At 35.6% G+C, this 26149-nt stretch overlaps 1 protein-coding gene across 11 annotated transcripts in view; it reads left to right on the top strand.

The window, feature by feature from the left end:
• ETV1 (ETS variant transcription factor 1) overlaps positions 1 to 24643 on the top strand; it is a 97988-nt gene extending 73345 nt beyond the window's left edge. For 9 of the 11 annotated variants that reach the window (XM_063813778.1, XM_016945606.4, NM_001280329.1 and 6 more), the window contains 5 exon segments: positions 6567 to 6635; positions 8183 to 8251; positions 11283 to 11452; positions 17053 to 17154; positions 21822 to 22172. In XM_063813778.1, coding sequence (XP_063669848.1) covers positions 6567 to 6635; positions 8183 to 8251; positions 11283 to 11452; positions 17053 to 17154; positions 21822 to 22043 — 632 coding nt within the window. In that variant the 3' untranslated portion in view covers positions 22044 to 22172. 11 annotated transcript variants of the gene reach the window in all.
• Positions 24644 to 26149: the final 1506 nt, after the last annotated feature.

The following is a 26149-nucleotide window of genomic DNA, read 5'->3' as shown; positions in this document are numbered from 1 at the left end:
GGCGCCCGCCACCACGCCCGGCTAATTTTTTGTGTTTTCAGTAGAGACGGGGTTTCACCGTGTTAGCCAGGATGGTCTCGATCTCCTGACCTCATGATCCACCCACCTTGGCCTCCCAAAGTTCTGGGATTACAGGCGTGAGCCACCGCGCCTGGCCTCATATTTTCTTTTAAACCTCTGTTAATTGTCAGAGTATGGTAGTATGAAATAAATACTCAAAGTTGGTCAGGCGCGGTGGCTCACCCCTGTAACCCCAGTACTTTGGGAGGCCAAGACGGCAGATCACCTGAGGTCAGGAGTTCAAAACCAGCCTGACTTAAGATAGTGAAACCCTGTCTCTACTAAAAGTACAAAATTAGCAGGGCATGGTGGTGCATGCCTGTAATCCCAGCTACTAGGGAGGCTGAGGCGGGAGAATCACTTGAACCCGGGAGGCAGAGGTTGCAGCGAGCTGAGATCGCACCATTACACTCCAGCCTGGGCAACAGGAGCGAAACTCCGTCTCAAAATAAATAAATAAATAAATAAATACTCAAATTTAGAGTTGTGTCTATGTTTTCTATCACTTCAACTTTATTTTAAAATTTCAGCTTAGTAAGACTATCACAGGCTTGTAAAACTTGTAATAGTGTGAGCCTAGTAGATCATATAATCTAATGTTGTTTGGATCTGGTCATTATTTGTGCGGGGTATTGTCCAAAAGAAAACCCCAGGTGCTTACAAGAGAAGTTTATAATTGTGTAGATAAAATTCTATACTGTGATTTTTTGCCATGTAGCCTTATACTTTCAACAGCACGTAAATTCAGATAACTGCGATAACTGCATTATTTACTTATTTTACTTTTTCTTTCTTTACTTTACTTTTACTTTTTTTTTTTTTTTTTGGACAAGGTCTGGCTCTGTTGCCTAGGTTGGAGTGCAGTAGTATGATCTGGGCTCACTGCAACCTCTGCCTCCTACGCTCAAACCATCCTCCCATCTTAGCCTCTTGAGTAGCTGGCACTACAGGTGTGTGCCACCACATCCAGCTAACTTTTCAAGTATTTTTGGTAGAGATGGGGTTTCACCATATTGCCCAGGCTGGTCTTGAACTCCTGGGCTCAATCAATCCTCCCACCTCGGCCTCCCAAAGTGCCAAGATTACATGCATGAGCTACTGTGCACAGCCTACTCTTTTTCTGAGATGGAGTCTCACTCTGTCACAGATGGAGTGCAGTGGCGCGATGTCGGCTTACTGAAACCTCCAGCTCCTGGGTTCAAGCGATTCTCCTGCCTCAGCCTCCCGAGTAGCTGGGATGACAAGCACGCACCACCATGCCCGGCTAAATTTTGTATTTTTAGTAGAGACAGGTTTTCACCATGTTGGCTAGGGTGGTCTCGAACCCCTGACCTCAGGCGATCCACCCACCTTGGCCTCCCAAAGTGCTAGGATTACAGACGTGAGCCACCACGTCTGACCTCTACTTTTCTCTCTTTTTTTAAAGATTTTGCAAATGCTATTACAAGCATATTAAAACCATCTAAAAATTAACATAGTTCTCCCCCTATACTCAATCAATAGTAGATTCAGTACATCTGAGCTATTGTGAAGTAAGTATCTCTGCAGATTTTACATTATTTATATTCACAGTTTACTTAAAACCCTAAAGAGAAAGATCCCATCTAAGTGTGAGTGAGGTAATACTAAATTCATCACTCCCTTGTCAGGATTTCTCCAGCTTTGCTGCCTTCTTCACATGAGGTTCAGTAACTAAGATGTTACATTCACGTGAAGTTCAGTAACTAAGATGTTATATTCACATCCAGTTCAGTAACTAAGATGTTACATTCACATCAAGTTTAGTAACTAAGATGTTATATTCACATCCAGTTCAGTAACTAAGATGTTACATTCATGTGAAGTTCAGTAACTAAGATGTTACATTCACATCAAGTTTAGTAACTAAGATGTTATATTCACATTGAGCTTCCTAATGAGCAGCAAATAGGTCTTATAAAACTTGACTTTTTTGCTATCATTCTCACATGAATTCAGATATATATGTCCTTATTTTGGAAGATAATTACTTTTAGACTTGTTCTGCAATAGAGTGGTCCTATGGTAAAAGTAAAAAAAATTTATTTCCATTATCATTCATTCTAGGAAACTTTATGAAATAAGTTTTCTCAATTGACTGCACTCAATTTGACATGTGACAATTGGAAAAGCAGGCTAAAAGTATGGCATATATGTGACGGCTTTGCATTTAAACACATCTGCATAAAACTCAGGTTATCTATGCACCCTTGTAAACCTTTGGATTTTAAACATAAACTATGAGCTTACCAGCAAATGAGAAGAAGTAAGCAAACAAAAAATCTAGTGAAGTACTAAGTTTAAAAGAGATAAAATATTGGCAAGATCTGTCACTATGCTCATCTTTCTTGAATGAGATTGGTGATATTAATTCTTAATACAACTCAGTATTTTTTACATAATAGACAAATGTTTTTGAAAAACTAGTTGAAACTCCTAGGTATGCATTGATACACACATTTTTTACTGAGTATATGATAATTTCAGATATGTGTTTACATACACATTTTGGCTCTGGATATTTTATGCGCCAAGTTTTAGAAATCATCAATATACAATAGACAAGTTTATGTGCACTTGATTTTGTCATATCAACTCCACAAGGAGTTAGTCAAGTGTATAATCAATCCAGCTTTGCACTATATACTTATAGGAAAGCAAAACCACATTAAAATACAACATCAAACATATTTATATTTTACTGAGATTTCTCATTTACTCTAAGAGATTCAAATGCTTAATTAAGTTATACAGTCGTTATTGCTAGAAGAATTTAACCAAAAGCATCAAATGAAAAAGACTTGTTTTTCTCCCTTATTTAGAGGTTATAATATGTTATAATTCCAGATTTACACACTATTTGATAGCAGAGCAATTTCAGCCACCTCTGTACAGATATTTCAGACAACTGTGGCAAATCTTTTCTCTTTGCCGTGGCCTGATGTAGATCCTTGAAATTTTAAGCAAACTCTGCCCTAAAGGAGAGCCTCTATTCTGCTATAGAGGCAGCAGATATGCAAATCAGAGAGTGCCTAGCAATTTTAAATGTGCAAATTCAAAACTGCACTTTGTGGTCAAACCTTTGGTAAAGCTTCCGAAATCAATATTATGTTTCCCAGCATAGCTTGAAAATGCAAATCAAGAGACAGAGAAGAAGGTAACTTTTTTTTTTTTTTTTTTTTTTAGTTTCTTTTCTGCGTATTTTAATTTGAAGAGAACTTTACTGATGTTACTAAACGTGAAAACTAATCAAATTAGATAGTTTGGGGTGTTCGTTTATTATTCTTCTTAACTTCCGCTACATTGATTAGTGCATTAAAATGACAACAGCGCTTTGTTGCTTTGAATTTTTACAGCATATTAGATCAGCTTTCATCACCATGAAGTCATCTGTAACAAATTATAGGCAGTTTAATTTCTGTAAGCTGATTTGGCCAGTACTAATATGTCATAGAGCTCTTTGATCCACAAGTTTTGAAACAAATAAAATTCTTTGTCCTAAATTAAATTTACATAATTTAATTTTTAGATTTAATTTAAAACTTTTAAAACCAGAGCCCTTTAGGAGCTAACATGAGGGGGTAATACTGTAAAAAGAAGCTCAAAAGAGGTACCCCTGGCCGGGCGCGGTGACTCACGCCTGTAATCCCAGCGCTTTGGGAGGCCGAGGCGGGTGGATTACTTGAGGTTAGGAGTTCGAGATCAGCCTGGTCAACATGGTGAAACCCCGTCTCTACTAAAAATACAAAAAATTAGCCAGGCATGCTGGCGGGAGCCTGTAGTCCCAGCTACTCAGGAGGCTGAGGCAGGAGAATGGCCTGAGCCGGGAGGCGGAGCTTGCAGTGAGCTGAGATCGCGCCACTGCACTCCAGCCTGGGCGACAGAGCGAGACTCTGTCTCAAAAAAAAAAAAAAAAAGAGGTACCCCCAGATAGTTAAAGCATCTACTGGAGAGTCTGGCTTAAACCTTATAAGTTTATAATGAATTTTATTGTATTTTAGATATCATAGATTAATAGATAGATTTGTGAAAAATATTCCAAAATAGATACACTAATAATCAACAAATCAGTCATCTCATATAATTTAAGAACAGCAGAGTAAGATAACAAATGTAACTTATTTAGATATATAATTATTTTTAGTTTTAAGTACTGTGGTTAAAGTACTCAGTTTAAATACTTGTGAGGATCACTTAAAAATAGTGTTATTAATAATAAGTCCCATATGGTGAATTCTTACAGTGTGCAGATACTGTGCAAAATGTTGCACGTAACTTACTCCACATGGTCCTCCCAACAACCCTTTTAAGGATGTCATTATTATTATTATTCCCATTTTACAGATGAGGAAGTTGGGAGTTACAGATGTTAAATAACAACAAAATGTCGTACTCCCATGCAATGTCAGAACTGAGATTCAAAATCAGTTCTATCAGATGACAAGGTGCCTGTTTATAACCATTGTGCTCTACTTGTACTAATGATCCTTAAACTATAATCTGTGGATGCATAATAGGACAGTGTGAATATGCTGTCATCTTAATATTTTTGCATGAGTTAAACTACAGCTTGTTACGGTTGTTGAACTTTGTACATTTTATTCGTGAAGAAACAGAACTGAATGCATATGCAATGCCTCCTTCCTCTGCCACAAAACATTTGCCTTTGAAGTCGCCGCTTAGCTAGTTTGGATCATAGTCAAGCATTTAACAAAAGTTAAAATGTAATGCCAAACTTCATTGGTTGGATTTTTTATTAGATAAGGTAGAAATGAAAGCAGCAGGCAATTTAATTAGCAGTAATTTTTCTGGGCAAGTCATTACTTTGATGAACTTCAGAGCAATGTTTATGGCTCCTAATTAACCATGTTAGTCATTTGATTGAATAATCACTTTGGAAATGTTTCTACAATTTGATTAGAGTCTGACCCACTCTGATAGTCATAAATTAACTGATATCACTTAAGGATAACATGACTTTACTTACTTTATGTTGATAATCTCCCCTTAGCCATATTTTTTCAGGCTTCTCTGGACTGTATAAAGGACATCAATTTTAAGTATAGACCAGATTTAAACAATGCTAGCCAAGTGTATCCATTTTAAGAACTAGATGTTAATTTTATTTACACTAGAGTATAAATAGTAACAGGAATTGGCAAAAACACAGTCGTATTCCATATATTTCTAAATTGCCATCCATTGCTTTTTTGAGTTCACAAGTTGGGCCTTTGGAAGTGTAACGGAGATTCTGGCATTAACCTTATTATATGTTATTAATTTATTATGAATTTTAAATCAGTATATCTTAAATATCATAGATTAGAATTTATTAAGAATGTTATAAAGTAAATATAGCAATAAACAAATCAGCCATTTGAATAGAGATGGTATTAGTGAAATTATCCATCAGATCTCAAATTTGATGTCAAATATCTAGTTTTCCAGGGTTATGCTAATTTTGTCATATGTTAAAACACTTTTATAAGGTGTTCTTTGACATTAAATAGTGAATTTCTCCAAAATGTTTGCACTTCCTTTCTCCCTCCTTTTCTCCCACTCTGGGAAGGAAAGACTGCATTTAGTCACACTTATATGTAATAGAGTTTAGCCTATCTGTTTTCCTCTGGCTGCCTCCAGAGTCAGCCAGCTGTTTTTATAGCCGCAATCCAGGTGTGCAGCAGTCAATAAAAGTATTTTGTGGCAGGGTGTCAACATTAGTTCAACAAAATGCTTGCCTCAAAGCAGCTGCTGAGCTGATGGCAGAGTTATTAACACTGTCCCTTCCAGTCCCAGCTGCTTTAAGGGACCTTATGTCTGGGAATAAATCAAAATAGCATTAAAAATTAATTTGAAGTACCATTGGTTAAGAAGTTGAGCTAAAATGGATTGCTAACTATTTGGTAACCCAAAAGATTAACTATACTGCAACCCTATTATAAATGCAGATATCAGGAAACAGTGTTAACTCTGTCTTTTATATGGTCAGAATTATATGCTTCATAATACTTCATATGAAGAAGGCATAGTATAATAGCATAATAAAACTTTTGATAATACATTTTACAGTATTTTCAACTTGAAAGCTTCTAAATATTTCCAATGTTGCTATATTCATAGAATGCTATGGGATTATACAAATTTATTTGCTAAATGTCCTGATGCATATTTAAAACTTGTGACCCTGTTTCAAGGACACCATCTCATTCATGTGGGTTGCTGTTTGAGCTGACTTTTAGCAAGGTTTATTTGGGTAAAACTTTGAATTCACCTTCCTATTCAAGAGAATCAGCATTCACCAAGATATATACTCTTCATTCTTTCATTTCATGTGTGGGCCCTGCCTGAAATGTTGATTATATGTTGACATGTTCCCCACATTGGAACCTGTGTCCGTTTCTGTATCTTCTCTGTCTGCACCCTGTGCATTGATAATCGCAGCGTTTCAGCTCCAGACTCTTTGTGACCAATATTGTTTCCTCTTTCAGAAGTGCCTAGCTGCCACTCCATTTATATGAGGCAAGAAGGCTTCCTGGCTCATCCCAGCAGAACAGAAGTTAAGTTGTCCACCACTGAAATTCCGTGTAAATACTGTTCAGAATAATCAGACATCCCAAATATGACGTCATTTAATTAATCATTATACTATTTGGGAAAAATCATTTATGTTCCCTAAGCAATTGTTTTAAGACTATCTCCAAAGTAAAAAGAAGATGTTTCAAGTAGTGGTATCTTGTTGTTAACATGAGTCATATGCGTAGAAACAACTGAAAAGTGGATTTCTGTGTTCTTTTTTGCCAAGAACCACATCCTTTTAAAATAGAACATACGCTTTATAGATTAGCCCACTTTACTACTACTGAAATGTATCTTTGAGGAATATTTGGTTTTGCTTTTACAGACCTAGTCATAGTTTTGGAGTAAAATACCATCGATTTAAAGGTTTTCACCTTTAAATGTTCTGGATTTTATATTTTTGGACAAATAATTTATATGAATGAGATTTCACATAGGAGGCCTAGAGAAAGAGTTTTCTCATAGACAGGCTTGTGGTAACTGTGGTAGGAAAGCTTTGCCTGTAAAGGACTTTGATACCTAAAAAGTAATGGTAAAAATGATTTTGTCTGGATATAATCCTCAATAAAGGATTTCTGAAATATGTGCATGGTTCCTAACCTAACACTCTGCATCTCTTTAATAGGATTGACTTGGATGCATTCTTTTAGGCTAGGTCTAATATTGGTTATTTTGTGTAAATGATATTAGTAGAATTTTAAAGGGTAGTATGAGATGGTAAATGTAAAATATTTGAAATTAAAAGTTTTGCAGAAATGCAATGTAATTATTGTTGCTTCTGTTGTTAGTATTATATACCCACCATAAAGACCAATACATTTGAGAAATAAAAGTAAACTCTATGAAATTTATTCCTGGTAATCACAGATAGCAACAACGAAAGTTCACAGTGAAGGATATTTGAGAGAGGACATTATTATGAAAAGCTGTTGATTTATTTTGCATTTTTTTCTGTGGACTTACCTTACAGCAAAAAAAAAAAAAAAAAAAAAAAAAAAAAGGGAAACTTTTTTTTCCCTCTTATCTTGCTAATTGAGTACAGGAAGGTTAACCCACCTAAATATTTTTACAAGAAAGTAAGAGGATAAAATACATCTGTCTCAGAGCATCAGACTAATAATATAATGTGAATACCAGTAATTCACCTTGCTTTCTCACTTTTTCATTGAACAATAAAATTTAGATGAATCTGAAAAAGGAGACGATACATTATAAATCCTTGCCAATGTTTAGGTGAGCTCTAGCTTGAGTTAACAATATAAATAACTAACTTTTATATTTCACTGTGTACTAGGCATCACTCTAAACTACAGCAACCCTATAACATGATAAGTGGTGTTACTGTCATCCCATTTAATAGATGAGGAAACAGAGGCACAGAGATTAAATAATGTGTCCAGGGGTCGAGGAACTGAAAGGTGGTGGCAGAGTCATTTTCTATCACAATTTTTATGTTAAATGGTTATATTTTAAGTGTTTGTGAGCTTCATTTCTATCATGAATAAATGTATTCCTTTTTCATCCACAGGCTGTATGTTTGAAAAGGGCCCCAGGCAGTTTTATGATGACACCTGTGTTGTCCCGGAAAAATTCGATGGTAGGTTTTACACTTTGCCTCAAGTTCTGATTTTTTTAAAGATGGAGTGATCACCTTCGCTTCTTCTGAAAACAGTGGACATCCCTACTTAAAGATTCCTATGCACATAATTCATCATGCACTTAATTTTAGCTAACGTTGACCTATTACAATTTATCTCTTCCTTGCCCCAGTAGGAAACCTTTTCTTTTGTGTTAGGAGGGAGTTCATTTTTGGAGAAATAGCCAAAGAGCATCATTCTTGCTGAGCTTTGTGTAGCGTAAGAGGGGGCTTTCCATTGCCCTGCTGAGCACATGCAGCTTGTTATTCGAGATTTATTGAAAGCTGATCCTGTAATTAACAAAGCAGAGCAGAAAACGTGCTGCTGTGGATGGACCGATGACTAACGCGGCCTCTCTTCTTTCATTGTTCATGGAAAGATGCATTATGGAACACAGGAACAACATAACTGCCCATTTAGTTAGTGATTGTTAGTCCCTTTTTTTTTTTTTTTTTTAACTGGGGAAGATGTATGTTACTAATGTAGCATGACTTTGTAATTGCTTAAAAGGGAGTTAGGAAAGCATTACCTTTTTAATATCACTTGCTATTGCAATGCAAAGGTCTCAGATGTTAGAAAAGGGTGTCAAGTTAAATTGAATTTTTTTTTTGACAAAGTTGACAAAAGTTGGCATCTTGAGGAAGCTTGGGTAAAAAGTAAACAGTTAATTGATTTAGTGGTTCTTCAGAGTGGTTTTCATATTTCCTGCTTTGATCGTTTGACAGGAAACCAGCAGGGGCCCTGTGATTCACTGATTGCACAAACTTTGGGGATCATGGCTATAATGACTTGGGTGCTCTCTGAAGTTTTAAATTGTCATTATTTAAACAGCAATGTACATGCTCAGATTGCTTTTAATTTCTGATTAGTTGCTTGAAGACTACCCCATGTTCCCGAGCTTTCTGCTACCCTTACCCTTCTCAGAAGGGCTGGTAAGTCTAGGGAAGATCTGCTTCTTTATCCTCCTTTAGATTTCTAAATTCATTCAAGGTCAAAAAAAAAATTATAGGAATCACATTTTTGGTTTTATTCTACAATAGATGTTAGCTTTAAGCTTTGCATTTCAGAGGGGTGAGCCGTACTATTTAGCAACATTAGCAGAGCATCAGCATTCTTAAAATATAGCATTTTCTCTTAGACAAAGTATATAAAGCCTCTTACTCTTGGAATGACCTTCATTAGTTTCTTTCGTGTTTGGTGAGCTTCATATTTGCAGAGATCTTGAAAATTAGTAAGGGCATATAAGAAAGAAAAATATCTCAAAATTATGGACAGAATTACAATATAATCTGACAGGCCAAAGTCACACTAATATTTAGGGAACAAGCTGCCTTGATTATTTATTCCCTTCGACTTTTAAATACTCTTAAATTTTACACTAATAAAACATTTTTTGGAAGATAGTATTTGTCTTGTATTTTATAAGTAATGTAGAACAAGAAGAAAGAAAAATGAGGGGGTTATTTTTTCACTGTACATGGTCAGTGTGATCAGTCACATTTATAGGCAGAAGCAATATAGAGACTATAAAATGTAACAGTGTTTCACTCTATCTGCATAATTACTCAGTTACTCCCATAAAAAAAATTGTAAATCTCAGAAGGAAAAACTGAGATAAATAAAACTGTCATTGAAATCAATATGAAGATACACTTCTATATTATCATGTTAAGACCAAAACAACATAATGATTTTAGCAGCTATTGACTCACACATTTTATATTTTGGTTTAGGTTTTTCAAATGTTGCCCTTTCTGTAATTATTTTAAGAGGTATATGTCTCTCTACTGACCATAGGTAAGTTTTAGAAAGTGTGCAATTTGGTCTATTTTATAATGCACACTTAGTATGACTACATAGGCTTAGATATATTTTGTCTGGATTGTTTCTTTAGTGGAGAAGAGCAATTTATGCACTAACAATGATATACTTGCATGGCCCTAGAGACTCAATCCCCAATGTGAGCAGTTCCACATATTTTTGAGACATGTGGCTGGAGATGGAAGTAAATAATCAGAAGTCATGAAACTGTGTATTTTTTTTTTTGTAAAATTAATATAACTGACCAGATTTATACCAGAAGCATTGCAGCATGAATACCTTTTTTGCTGTGCTCTATTGAACAGATTTTTACACTAGATATGAATATCAAATAAATGTAACACAAACTTTTTGTGCTTAAAAATACATACTTACAGAAATCTCTCGTGCATGCATTTTTAAATTGGACTTTTAGAAAAAACAATAGCAAGTTAAATTCAAGTGAGTGAGATACAAACAAGAGATAAAGAAAAATGAGAGAGAATTTTTGTTACCAGTTGAAAAAGTAGTAGCTTTAGTAGGAAGGTATATGATGCGGTGAAGGAAGTGTAGTACTATGATAATGCAGTATGCCCTGAATTACCCACAAGATTTTCCTTATTTATATAAAGTGAAGATTACTTAACTCAGTTTAGGATACTATTAAATTTGCTTTGAAATATTTGCATTAAAATTTTCAATAGTTTGTCATGAGCAGGTCAATAAGATATTTATAAATTATAGTTTGCAGAATTTAATTTGTATGAATCAAATGCCCAGAGCATAAGATTGATTATTCCCTCTTCAGTGTTGCCTAGAGCAGTGGGTAATAGCATTAACAATAAAAGCAAAGAAGTCTGATTAGATACGATGGTTTTTAAAGAAATCAATTTAAAAAAAAGATAGTTCCACAATATTTTTGTAAGTAAATGATGTGTGTCATTCATATTGACACAGGATTTATTCTGCACCTGTGTTATATATAGTTATCTGTAAGTTTGTACAGCTTGCTCATTTATATTCAACCATTTAACTATTTTAAATTCCTCTTTAATGGTAATAATATATTTCATAAATGCCCATAAAGTGGTTGATTGTGGTTTAACCATATTAGTGATTGATTTAATGTACATTTTATGTAAGATAGCATAGTATTGCTAATAATAGAAACTTAAAAATGTTTTAATTTAGGAGACATCAAACAAGAGCCAGGAATGTATCGGGAAGGACCCACATACCAACGGCGAGGATCACTTCAGCTCTGGCAGTTTTTGGTAGCTCTTCTGGATGACCCTTCAAATTCTCATTTTATTGCCTGGACTGGTCGAGGCATGGAATTTAAACTGATTGAGCCTGAAGAGGTTAGTTTAATAGATTTTAATTAGGACACTCAGACATGTTATAACATAAAGAAACTGACACATTTGATTAATATACCAAAAATGTATTCTTAATCATTTCAAGACTTTAGGGAAACTTTCTGAATTAAAAAGCATGCAAAGATAAAACATGTCTACCTTTAAAATCACCAATGTATTGCATGTTCCTTCCAGTTGTATACAATCCTACAAAACTGATGTTGGAGAAAATTAACCAGAGCATGCTTTGCACCTTTATTTAAGAATGTCTGGCTTCAGGGTTTCTAAAGGAGCATCTGAATTAGAGAAAAGAGGCAGGAGGGAGGTTTTACTGTCCTTAGGAGAGAGGAACGATGTCTGCAAAAGTCAACTGGTTGGGGGACGGGTGAATTGTTCTTTCAAATTAGCAATCATTATTTGGACAACTTGGATTTTGTCATGAGGGTTGGAGAGGAGCATTTAGAGGCCAAAGTTATGTTCAAAAGAAGATTGGGGAAAAACAGCTGTGGCGGATAAAGGGATGCAAGGGCAGCAGTGGAAAATTCTCAGCCCTTAAGTGTCTCTTACAAGACACAGGCCTGGTAGAAACATTTTCCTTTGTCCGTGACACTTGTTCCAAGTCAGCTGGACTGGCATACTCCATTGGAAGGTTGGGATGAAGTTTAAAATGTTGCCATAGCACATAAAAAATTACTAAAATAAGAAGAGCCTGGACAGAGATAATACTGTACAGAGAAATGGAGGACACCTTCAACTAACTTCAATTGTCCCCTCCTTCAAAATACTCCCCACATACAAATGGAGTATTTCCATGAAGAATTTCTCAGTTCAGTTTTTATTCTTCCCAGAACTAGCTTTAGGCTTAAGGCTACTATTGTTCCTGTAGCATAACTCATCAATAGCATTTTGGACTGCTGATGGAAAGGTGAAGTTAATATCAAATTGTTGTGTCTTCATTGCTAAAGATACTTTCTCTGCTGCTATTAAAATTGACTTTAGTTTATATCAGCCAAAAAAGCAATGGAAGATTTTTAGCTAGCATACCTCTAACTGATTATATTAGGTATTGAATCTAAACACCTCAGTAATATTGAAAAATTCAGTAAGTTTAAAAAATGTTTGAACCCAAAGTGATTTTCATATACACTGAACATCCACACCCTTGACTACTGGGTCCATCATCTTGAATTTTCTGTCTTTATTAAACCACGTATTCAATTATAATCAGATAATATGCCCTAATTTGATGCCCAGAAGATAAGTTTACATAACTTCTTGAAATTTAAGAGATTATCTGACTCAAGAATATACTGAAAGTATGAAATAAAAGGCACTGGTTAGAACAGTCAAGTCTCCTTCAGTTTATATCAATACTTTAGTAACACTAGAGGGTTAGTTTTTCAGTATCTCCCTTGCCCCACATCAAGCACGCACACACAGAAGACTCAATGTCAGTATTTGAAAATTCTCATTATCTAGGATGACGTTTGGGTGTTTGAATGCTGTAGTGTGTTTAAAATTAACTTAGCTGTCAAAGAAGATTAGTTTTTTCATAGATACTCTTACATGATGTAAGTGAAAGAACCACAAAAATGTTAAGCACTAACAATTGAGACTAGAAGCATTTAACAAAGTAATTTGAAAGCCCTTTCGCATGATGGGAGTGTGTGCTCTTCACCTCACGGAAGATGTTAATAATCACTGCAAGAGTTGGTTCATGCTGGAACTGAGCACTTTCTACAGGGATTTGTATCAGTTAAACAGTTATTTCCCTTCACCTGTGATTAAAATAAACTGAGCAGAGGTTTTTGTTGTTGTTCCTGCCGTATATTTGTTAAGATAGGGAACATTACTGAATTATGCCAGTATTTCTTGATCCACTCAGAAGAAGAAAAATTCTTTTGCAAATGATTAAGCTTTTTATATAACAACTGTTGACTTTTATGATGTTCAGATTTGAGTAAGTAGGAGATTTGACTAGATGACCATTAAGATTCATCAAATTCTGAGTTACTGTGATTTTTAAATGGAGGGAAGAAGTAGAATTACATCTGTTCCATACAACAGACTGACATTTAGACAACTCTTCTGTAGCAGCCTCATAAAGTTAAAAAGAGGCTGGATAATTCAGAGTCAGTAGAGCGTTTCCAAATAATAACCAACTCAATGGGAATTGTGCAATAAGCACTGAATGTCTCCTAAGGCTTTTGTTCAAAATGAAACATCCCATATCTGATTGCTGCATTGCTGACTGTTGCAATTACTTCCATCAGGCAATGACTGTAGGGTCTTGTTTAAATTTCTTCTTTGGAAAGGGTTTGTGAAATTTCTTGTCTTTGTGACCTGTGGTCACCCTGTTCCCTCTACTGCCTAGCAGCTCATTGGGTGCCTGTGTCAGCACAGTCCGTGAAAGATGTCTCTGAAGCCATCTTATTGGAATTACTGATGGGTTCCATTTCTTTATATTTCATCTTGCAGTTTAAAATGATATTGAGTGAGACTCCAGACCTGCACAGATTATCTGCTCAGTGTGTTTAGGGTGACTTTAGAAAACGCATAATCTTTAACATGTCTTTTTCTTAGATATTTGAGATAATGAAATGCTATTTTTGAATTAGTCATGTCTCCTAGGGAATTGTTCCGGGAAACAATTTTTTTTTTTTTTTTTTTTTTTTTTTGAGATGGAATCTCACTCTGTCACCCAGGCTGGAGTGCAGTGGTGCGACCTTGGCTCACTGCAATCTCTGCCTCCCAGGTTCAAGTGATTCTCCTGCCTCAGCCTCCCCAGTAGCTGGGACTTCAGGTGTGCACCCCCACACCCAGCTAATTTTTGTATTTTTAGTAGGGATGGGGTTTCACTATGTTGGCCAGGGTGGTCTTGAACTCCTGACCTCAGGTGATCTGCCCACCTCAGCCTCCCAGAGTGCTAGGATTACAGGTGTGAGCCACTGTGCCCGGCTGGGAAACAATTATTAACATAGAAAGTCGTCTGTAAGACTCAGTATAAAAGTCTTTTGATGAAATTGAAGCTTGTTGAGCTGGAAGAGTTACCAGAAAGTCTGATAGCCAGGCCCTGATTGTTGTTTTCAGGTTCAGTGTTACATATTCAAGCGTGATATTTTAAAATAAGTTGATTAATGCTTGAACTATTACATTGTCTTATTTAATTTATTTGACAATAAGGGTGAATGCCATAGTGCTATCATCTTTTTACTGTCTTCACTAACAACTCAAGTTTTCATTTGAAGGCGTATATAAGGAAGTCACTGGAAGTTTTCCCACCATTTTTCCCACTCCATATTGGAAACTATGCCTTGACTTTGAGTGGTGTTGGATATGGTGGCGATTGGTTGGTCGTATGTGAAGGCTGAATGAACATTCTTAGTTGGTGGTTGGTCTACCTGGCCTGGAATTATTTACGCTGTTAATTTACAACTTTTGTCTTGTCTGCATCTCTTAAGCATATTGCTCTCTCCCATTTACCTCTACTTTATGAGGAATATGACACTAAAACAACTCTAAGACTACATTTTATTGTTTTTAAATGTCCACTAATACCCATGATGCTGAGAATGAACTGGCATGATAAGTATCAAACTCCGTGGTATTTTTAAAAATCATATTTCTCTCTCCAGAGACCTCCACAACATTGTATTAAAGTTGTTGTGAGTATGTGAGTATTTTATTTTCTAGGTGCATCCTGGTGAGTTTCTAGAAAATAATCATTTATAAATGAATAAGGATTCAGAAATTATTGTTTAAGGAGATACTAATACTTTATTTTCACATCCCCTCCAGGTTTGCATATAGTTCGGCTGCTATGCCTATTAAAGGTTCACTGATGTCCATAGTTAGGTTTTTGAAGGAAATATTCTTTAGAAAATGCTTTCATTTCTTATTGCCTCCCCCCAGCCCCCCCACCCCCGCTTCAATTCACTATTGCTCAGAAGATTTACATTAAAATGAAGTTTATCTTTGGGAAATTGAGATGTACCTGCCACTGTGATTGTCTGCTGGGATATATGGTGTTGTCCCTGTTACATCGCATCTCTCTACTCTTGAAAAACATACTGATGCATGTCATTAAAGTACTTTATTTCTTCATTCAGAGAATAAAAATTACTGAGAGGGAAAATAGCTAGGATCGGTATTTCTAAAAGAAAAAATAAACCTGGAGAAAGGTTATTACTAATAAAGCGAAGAGAGACAGAATGATCTCTTTGAAAAGCATTCTATTTTAGTATATATGACATAGCAACAACTTGGAATTTTATGGAAATGAAGGCACTCCCTAGCCCTATTAGATAATGTCCTCTTGGGGTTGCCTAGGTTTACATGGCAGTTGCAGTTTCTTCTCAGACTAATAAAAAGTGGAAATTAATGAGAGAGTGACTTTAGCTGGGGTAGGAAAAGCAAGCTACACTATTCTGTACACTGCTTTGGCTAGCCTGGGGTGGTGATGAGGTAGGGATATATATACATTGAGGAGAGAGGATTTTTTTTAAAGCTCTATTGAAAAACTCTTAGATACATTGCTCCTCCAAAGCCACATAATGAAAAGCTCTGAGTTTTTTTATTAAACAACAGAGTAGACATTCTGCTTTAGAGATTTTTGTTTGTGGACTCATACACATGGTGACCTTTTCCACTTCCTTCTTATTTTTAGCATCCAATTACTGTTCTCTAAATGAATGCTTAATTCTTCAGTTTGATATTGCCCCCAGTTTTATTCTGCTGCTGCTTTAGGCAATAAAAAGTATTTGCAGTTTGGTTTATTAATTTGTGTACTGTTTCCTCTGCTACACACATTGTCACTTGTTCACTCTTTCATATAGTATTGAGCAGGGTATCTTTTTTCCTTTGGCTTATCATAACCTCAGTAAAACACCTTTACAAGGAGATCACTAAGCTGCTCTTTATCTATAGTTTTTGTCTGAAAAACCAAGAAGGATAAAACAGACAGTATGTCTCAGAATGAAAAACGTGCCTCATTTTGGTGAACTGTAGCCTGTTCATTCCTGTTGTAAAAACATTTCCTTATTTCCATTTAATTTTGTATTCAAAACAATAGTGACAAATAATTCTATTGTGGTGTTTCAGAAGGATCACTGCACGCCTGGTTTAAAACGCAAACCAGGCCAGGCGCAGTGGCTTACTCCTGTAATCCCAACACTTTTGGAGGCCAAGGTGGGTGGACCACCTGAGGTCAGGAGTTCGAGACCAGCCTGGCCAACATGGTGAAACCCCACCTCTACTAAAAATACAAAAATTAGCCGGGCGTGGTGGGGCCCACCTGTAATCCCAGCTACTCAGAAGGCTGAGGCAGGAGAATTGCTTGAACACAGGAGGCGGAGGTTGCAGTGAGCCAAGTTCGCGCCACTGCACTCCCAGCCTGGGTGACAGAGCAAGACTCTGTTTCAAAAAAAAAAAAAAGCAAACCAGGAGACAGGAAATCCAGATTACGATAGCTCTTGCTACTTTACTTATATCCTTGAGTTGGACATTTTTGTGGGTTTGGAAGTAATTAATTAATTAAATAATTTTTATGAAATATGCTGATAACTTAATACTTAACACTACAATGTAATTCTGTTTTGCGGCAGGTGGCCCGACGTTGGGGCATTCAGAAAAACAGGCCAGCTATGAACTATGATAAACTTAGCCGTTCACTCCGCTATTACTATGAGAAAGGAATTATGCAAAAGGTGAGCAGCTGATACAGCATTAAAATTCATTGAAATGTTGCACATTAATCTGAATATCATACTTTAAACGCCACATATCATTGCATTGCTGAAGCAAGGTTTTCACTCATTTTAACAAATGCTTAGCTCTTGGTTTTGGTATTACAAGCCTTTCTATGTATAAATGCCTAGACATTGTAGACAAATGTGTAGTGATATTGTATACAGAATAATAGGCTTTCTGGAAGGTCCTACTTTGCTGCACATGGTTAAAAAAGATTGTTTTAGTATTAATAGCACATCTATCTTCAGAAGTTTTTATTGCGCGTTGTCTACAATTATATAATTTTGAAATGCTTTTGTTCATAGCAATAAAGGATCTTTAGAATAAATTTGTACTTTTTTCTTGTTTTGATTCTTAAAAGACATTTCTTTTTCTCATTTGTGAAAACATTTTTTTCCTTGCCTCAAATCTTGCCTAGTTTTATCATCTGATAGTTTGACATCCTAAACCATTCATTAAAAATGAACATTTGATCTTATTTGGTTGGTGGAAGTTCAATATATTTTATTTCAAATGAGCTTCCCATAATATTTGAAAGTAGCTTTTTGTTTGTTTGTTTGTTTTGAGACAGATTCTAGCTCTGTCGCCTAGGGTAGAGTGCAGTGGCGTGATCTTGGTTCACTGCAACCTCAGTCCCCCAGGTTCAAGCAGTTCTCCTGCCTCAGCCTCCTAAGTTGCTGGGACTACAGGTGCGCACCACCACACCCAGCTAATTTTTGTGTTCTTAGAAGAGACCGCGTTTCGCCATATTGGCCAGGCTGGTCTTGAACTCCTGACCTCAGGTGATCTGCCTGCCTTGGCCTCCAAGGGGCTAGGATTACAAGCATGAGCCAATGCACCCGGCCAAAAGTAGCTTTTTAAAAAAGAGTAGAGAAAAAACAAGTGAATTACACTTAAAATAAAATACAACATTTTTGAAGAAAGGAATAAATAAATGAATGAAGATAAAACATGGATATTTGTTTTTATTATACCCTTTAGCTTTGCAAGTGTACAGAAATCTAATTGCTTTGACTGTGAACCAAGTTTATGATTTACCTTTTGTGAACGTTACAGTTTTATTTTGTATCATTTGTTTATTTTAGGGTTTGTAAACATAGTTACATGTTATAGATTGTGGCACATTTTTATGTCACCATAGTTTTACCCAGAAAAACTAGACCAGTTGCTACATGAAGCTTATTAGAGCAGCGAAAAATAGCACTGTTGACTTTCCTAGAACATTGTCTATTGACAAGAGGCATATTATCTCAGTGCTCTAGAATTTGCTGGCTCAGACGTTAGAACTTCCATGATCCTTAAAAGAAAAGGCTGACTTCGATTTTCAGTTGCTTCCTGTTTTCTCAATCATGCCTTCAAAATGTATAACAGTTTACTACCTGCTCCTCCTGTCTTTTTCATCTCAACCCTGGGGTCATTTCTACTTCCTCCTTTTCTCTCACCTACCTTTTTGTAGTAAGATCCTTCAAATACATTCCATTCCTTTCTTTTCACCACCATCTTCCTAATGCGGGGGCACATTGCCTGGGCTGTCACAGATGGTGCTCAGCAGTGTCCCCGGGCAGTATTGCACAGCAGTAACAGATAAGGCAGTCAGGAATTAGGTTTGAATGCTAGCCTCTCACCAGATTACATTCTTGAACAGATTATTTTCCTAGTAAATGGTGATATTCTTGCCTCATTAAAGTTGCTGTGATTATTAAATGAAATAATGTACTTGAGATACTTTACATTGTAACTGGCACAATGTAAAGTATATCTGAACTCCTGGGCTCCAGCAATCCTCCTGCCTCAGCCTCCTGAGTAGCTGGAACTACAGGTTTGCATCACTGCACCCAGCTAATCACATTCTCGGATATGTACCATTCTGATGTTCAAGTAAATTCTAGTATAGTCATTCAGAGGAAAACTATGCTGTCCTTTTTTAAATAGCAAAAACTATGATGTTGAATTATATATTTTAACATGTAGGAGAAAATATTTATATGGCTATATTTGTTCACTAACTTAAAACTTTGTGGGCATATGTGGTGTATATAATATAGAAAATTAGAAGATTAGAGAAAAATAAAAATAACTCACATCTGAACATGTTAAAAAAATTGAAAACTGGTAATTAATTTTAGTAATACGGAAGAAGTAAGAAACAATGGAACAGTGTATATTTACCTTACAGACAATGCCTATGTGTACTTCTATTTCAAAATTAGGAAATGCCTAGAACAATATATACCAATATGTTAATGGTGATTATATTCTGGATGATATAATTATAGACCCTTTGTTTTAACTTAATTGATAATTTCTAATTTATCCTTCAGTATCCCCATATTACTTCTGAAATTTTAAGAGATAAAACATAATTTGAATATCCAGCCATTGAAAGCACAGCTCTAAAGCTATCTCCTTGTTTACTTTTGATTTATCTCCCTGGAAAAATTCCTGTTTTTTCTGTCTGTCTCAGTGTTGCATTTTGGCTACACTTAATGTACAGCATTTTGCACGTTAGTACTTCTATTACTCATAATGGAAGACATCATTCCCCTTGGTTGGTTATCATCCCTTGTTCTAAACTCAGTAGCATTTAACATAGTCCAGCAAATGAAGTAGTAGCCCTAAAAATGTTTATTCAAAAGCAATACAGAAGGAAGCAGTGAGGAAAGGCAGAGTCCTTGAGAGATTGCATAAGCTTGATTGCATGTTACACATTTTAATTCATTTATTACATAATTTTTAAGTATAGCCAATAGCAACCCGTCAAAGGAAGTCCAGTACTTAAAGCAAATGTCTCTTCCTCCACAGCCCCAAACAAAACAAAGCACATTATAAAACACTCAGAGGTATGCAGGCCATTTATTTTATTTTATTTTTTCTCCAAATACTTTGAACAAAGAAAAAAATAAAGGAAAACTAGGATTTACTATCTCAGCTTTGTTCCTGATAGTGCTATTTTTATGTTTATGGTCATTTCATCATTTCACCTTTAAGATCTTAATTTTCTTTGTATGAAGGACTAAAGTAAATAAATGTATGCCAGACTCCTCTGTTTCTGGCACAGTGCTCTGTGCTGGAGACTTCCATCCCAACCTTGCAATGGGCTTTCTGAGGCGCCATTCCTGTCTCCATTTCACAGCAAAGGCCACTGAGAGGTAGTCTAAGAAACAGGTCCAAATTCATAAAAACTACTAAATGTTCATTCTTTCAAACCTAGGTACATTCAGATTATTTGAATTCTCTAAAGTGGTTCCTCTTACTTAAATTCAGGGCGAAAGAAACAGAAAATGTTCTAAATTTGAATTCAGAGCAGCAGCGTTCATTGACAATTGTTACTTTTCCCTCAAAGATATAGCAATACTTTATAACCCAGGAACACACTGTTGCCCCACATCAAAAATCAACTAGCAAATGCCTTGTTGATATACAGGAACATGGAGGTGTTGTGTCACCTTCAGCTTTCTAAAATCTCATACCTCTACACACCCATACAAAGTGACTATCAAAGTTAATAGAAAGAACTGTATTCATCCACCCATCCCCCCCCGCCCGGGTTTTGAGAGCATCTCAGCATTGTCTATTAACAAGAGGCGTGTTCGTCTCACTCAGTTGTTTATAATTTTCTAGGGAAGCATTACTCTTCAGAATTTAAGTTTGGGGTATGTCATACCCTATAAATTATGCTACTTCTTTATTCCAGGCAGTTGTCACATTTCTTTTTCTCATTTCCTCCCTGTGCATTGTGTATTTTAAATTCCTTTCACTTTTTTACACCTCTTACTTCAATTTGACACTTTACACACATCCTTAACTCTGTCTAATGCATCTTGCCTTCATTTTTAAAAGTGATGTACCCAGGATACTGTCCTTTTGATCCATCTTTCATTTAAATGAGGCTGTGTATCCTTTCTTTCTTTCTTTCTTTCTTTCTTTCTTTCTTTCTTTCTTTCTTTCTTTCTCTTTCTTTCTTTCTTTCTTTCTTTTTCTTTCTTTCTCTTTCTCTCTCCTTTCTTTCTCTCTCTCTTTTCTTTCTGTCTTTCTTTATTTCTTTCCTTTCTTTCTTCTTTCAACACACACTGCCAAAAAAGAAAAAAAGTAAAGAATCCATTTATTCTGTAAATCAGTGAATTACTAGTCTAGTCTTATTGGGAATAAAGCACATTTTTCTTTTAAATTTTGAATTTAGTTTTTCTACCATTTCAGATATGTAATATTAAGAGGGACAGTGTACCTTAAAAGTACAGATTTGTAGATACTACCTTTTAAAATGCAGAAAAAAAGCTTTCAATATGAAATGCCTGCATTAAATAATTGACTTTTTTTCAAAACAACGATGTAAGTTTACCTCTATATTAAAACAAGCAAATTCCTGTGCTTCCTAGCTATATCTGGAATTAATTAATTATTATTCAAGGTCAATATTTTGCATCTCCCTTGACTGAACTGTAGTTTATTCCACAAAGTAAAGACTTTTTTTTTTTATGTGTATCTGCTATTAGTTGTTGGCTTTTTTGGGCCAGAGTTACCCATCCTTTCCTGTATATTAAACCACGTTTTTGGCTTTTTCCTTCCCATCCTTCCCCATCTGGCGATGGTGAGGATGGGTTTTTCTCTTCCATGTTATCATCAGGTGGCTGGAGAGAGATATGTCTACAAGTTTGTGTGTGATCCAGAAGCCCTTTTCTCCATGGCCTTTCCAGATAATCAGCGTCCACTGCTGAAGACAGACATGGAACGTCACATCAACGAGGAGGACACAGTGCCTCTTTCTCACTTTGATGAGAGCATGGCCTACATGCCGGAAGGGGGCTGCTGCAACCCCCACCCCTACAACGAAGGCTACGTGTATTAACACAAGTGACAGTCAAGCAGGGCGTTTTTGCGCTTTTCCTTTCTTCTGCAAGATACAGAGAATTGCTGAATCTTTGTTTTATTTCTGTTGTTTGTATTTTATTTTTAAATAATAATACACAAAAAGGGGCTTTTCCTGTTGCATTATTCTATGGTCTGCCATGGACTGTGCACTTTATTTGAGGGTGGGCGGGAGTAATCTAAACATTTATTCTGTGTAACAGGAAGCTAATGGGTGAATGGGCAGAGGGATTTGGGGATTACTTTTTACTTAGGCTTGGGATGGGGTCCTACAAGTTTTGAGTATGATGAAACTATATCATGTCTATTTGATTTCATAACAACATAAGATAATGTTTATTTTATCTGGGTATCTATGGTACAGTTAATTTCACGTTGTGTAAATATCCACTTGGAGACTATTTGCCTTGGGCATTTCCCCCTGTCATTTATGAGTCTCTGCAGGTGTACAAAAAACCCCAATCTACTGTAAATGGCAGTTTAATTGTTAGAAATGACTGTTTTTGCACCACTTGTAAAAAGGTATTTAGCGATTGCATTTGCTGTTTGTTGTTTTATTTTGCTTTATATATGACTTGCAGAGGATAACCATAAAATGGGTGATTCTCTCTGAAGTTGAATAATCACCATGACTGTAAATGAGGGGCACAATTTTGGACTCTGGCTCCAAACTGAGTCATAGGCCAGTAGCATTACGTGTATCTGGTGCCACCTTGCTGTTTAGATACAAACCATACTATCTTTTAAATATTTTGAAGCCCATTTCAGTTAAATAATGACATGTCATGGTCCTTTGGAATCTTCATTTAAATGTTAAATCTGGAATCAAAATGAAGCAAAAAAATCTGTCTCCTTTTCACTTTCTTCAGTACATAAATACATTATTTAATCAATAAGAATTAACTGTACTAAATCATGTATTATGCTGTTCTAGTTACAGCAAACACTCTTTAAGAAAATTATCCAATACACTAAATAGGTACTATAGTAATTTTTAGACATGGTACCCATTGATATGCATTTAAACCTTTTACTGCTGTGTTATGTTGATAACATATATAAATATTAGATAATGCTAATGCTTCTGCTGCTGTCTTTTCTGTAATATTCTCTTTCATGCTGAATTTACTATGACCATTTATAAGCAGTGCAGTTAACTACAGATAGCATTTCAGGACAAAATAGATGACTCAAACCATTTATTGCTTAAAAAATAGCTTACGCCATGCTATGCTATAAGCAGCTTTTATGCACATTGACAAATGAAGAGTAAGCTTCAGCTTGCTAAAGGAAACTGTGGAACCTTTTGTAACTTTTGGTGATATGGAAAATTATTTACAAACCGTCAAAGAATATGAGGAAGTTGCTGTATGACATAGTGCTGGCACTGATATTATCCATCATCTCTTTTTGGACACTTCCGTAAATGTGATTGGATTGTTTGAAAGAAGATTTAAAGTTTCAAAGTTTTTTGTTTTGTTTTTGCTTTGCATTTGGAGAAAATATTGAAAGCAGGGTATGTTGTTTCATTCACCTGGAAAAAACCATGAGTAAATGGAGATATAGAATCTCTGAATAGCTCGCTAAAAGATTCAAGCAAGGGACATGAATTTTGTTCCATCTATCAATAATATCCAGAAGAACAACTTTTTTAAAGAGTCTATAGCAAAAAGCAAAAAAAAAAAAAAAAAAAAAAATCTAAACACAAAGTCAAAATAAACCTATTGTAAAAGCATTTCGTGATGAGCATGAAAAAGATTGTTTAAAGATGATCCCCCCAGCTACCCATTTTCCAAAACTACACAGATCACAGCTCATTTCTCTAAGTGGAGCAGTTATCAAGAAACCCAAACACCAAAATTGCTACTCTTCACATTTAATCCTACAAAAAATACTCCAATTTCAAAATATGTATGTAACCTGCGATTTCAATGATTGTTGTTCATATACATCATGTATTATTTTGGCCCATTATGGGCCTAAAAAAGAAAACTATGCCTTAAAAATCAGAACCTTTTCTCCCCACTATGCTTATGTGGCCATCTACAGCACTTAGAATAAAAACAGATGTTAAAATATTCAGTGAAAGTTTTATTGGAAAAAGGAATTGAGATATATAATTGAGATTTGGTGAAATTGAAGGAGAAAATTTAAGTGAGTCTTTAAAATATATTCTGAATGAAAACTGTATTGAGGATTCATTTTTGTTCCTTTTTTTTCTTTTTCTCTTTTCTCCTTTTTCTTTTTAATAGTCTAGTTTTAGTCAGTCAGTGAGGGAGAATTGGGCTCTGCTAACGTTATCACAAGAGAACAATGGCAGAAATGGTATTAGTTATATAATATTTAAGGACAAACTAAATGTTTTGCTATTTTAACGTAGTGACTCACTGAACTAAATACATAATTGACCAACATTAAGTGTATTTCCAATACAGAAGGGTTGAAAATATTACATTATAAACTCTTTTGAAAAATGTATCTAAAATTTTTTAAGTTCTGTTTTGATTCCACTTTTTGGTTGAGTTTTTATGTTTTTATTTTCAGGTAGATTAATAAATCTGGCAGCTGATTTCTGCAAGATTCTTGTGTTTTGAATTTCTCATTGAATTGGCTACTCAAACATAGAAATCATTTGTTAATGATGTAATGTCTTCTCTCAGCTTTTATCTTCACTGCTGTTTGCTGTCTCTTGATGATGACATGTTAATACCCAATAGATTAATTGCAACAAACACTTATACTCAAATAACTAAGTAAAAATAATTTTTCTTGTTATGTCCATGAAAAGTGCTTCAAAATAAAAATCCACAAGACTGACAGTGCAGAACATTTTTCTCAAATCATAGGCGGATCTTGGAGGTCTAGTTTCCCGTAGATGCTGTAACCAATTACCACAACTTCAGTAATTTACACAAATTTATCTTATAGTTCTGGAGGCAGAAGTTCAAAAGAAGCCTTGAGAGACTAAAACCAAGATGTCCTTAGGTCTGGTTCCTTCTGGAGGCTCCAGGGGAGACTCTTCCAGCTTTCACTTCTAGAGTCTGCTGACATTCCTTGGCTCCTGGCTACATCACTTCGATCTCTGCTTCCGTGGTCACATACTCTTCTACTGTAGTCCAATTTCCTTCCTGCCTCTTAGAAGGATGCTTGTGATTACATTTAGGGGATGCTCAGATAATCCAGGACAATCTCTCCATCTCAAGATCCTTAACTTAATGACGTGTGCCAAGTCCCTTTGGCTAGAAAATTATTCATAGGTCCCAGGGATTAGGACATGGATGTAAGGGGTGAGGGCAGGGCTGTTACTCAGAACACTGCACGGAGGAGGAAGACTGTGTAGCAAAGACTCTAATTGATTTACTCAGGAACAGTGGAGTTCTGCTGAGGGATCTAGGATTTGAAAGTACTAGAGTTTGTTTTTATTTACCACTGAGATATTTTCCCCTTATGCTGCATAAATAATTTTGAAAACTTGCTATATTAAATTTCATCTATTCCACTAAAATGTCTGGTAATCACATCAAGCCTTTCGATTATTCAAATCCTTCCCCAGCCCCCAGGAAAACACTAAGTCATGAAACAGAAAAACAGAAGGTATGATAATAATAGTAATAACAGTTAAATCAGTGGTCTAATCCAGATTTTATTTTTTAATACATTTCTTTTGGTGTTAATATGGGTTACTATGTGATCTTATCATTTGCTAGTGATTATTACTTATTAGGTAAGAACAATGTGTAAAATATGTCTATTACTCAAAAGAGCAATTGTAAAATGAGTCAACTTATCTTTATATAACCAGGAAAGAAATATATTGCCAGAAGCTACAGAATTTTGCCAGATGATAGGGATTTCTAAAATGAGCCATTTGGTCTATCATGCAGCCTTTTCAGAGCTTATAATGAGAAAACATTACAGAGGAGAAGGTCATTTGGATGTTTGTTACTTGGAATCCTAGAAAACAAAAACTAACATTTAAAAATAAGAAGTGAGTAAGCTATTTTCCATTTGCAATTTGGTATGGAGAAGAGAGGAAATAGAAGTATTAAAAAAATACAAATTGGGTAAAAGTGATGGTGGAAAAAA

Source organism: Pan troglodytes, chromosome 6 (assembly GCF_028858775.2).
Source record: "Pan troglodytes isolate AG18354 chromosome 6, NHGRI_mPanTro3-v2.0_pri, whole genome shotgun sequence".
Classification (NCBI taxonomy): domain Eukaryota; kingdom Metazoa; phylum Chordata; class Mammalia; order Primates; family Hominidae; genus Pan; species Pan troglodytes.
This window is presented reverse-complemented; position numbering and strand designations above follow the sequence as displayed.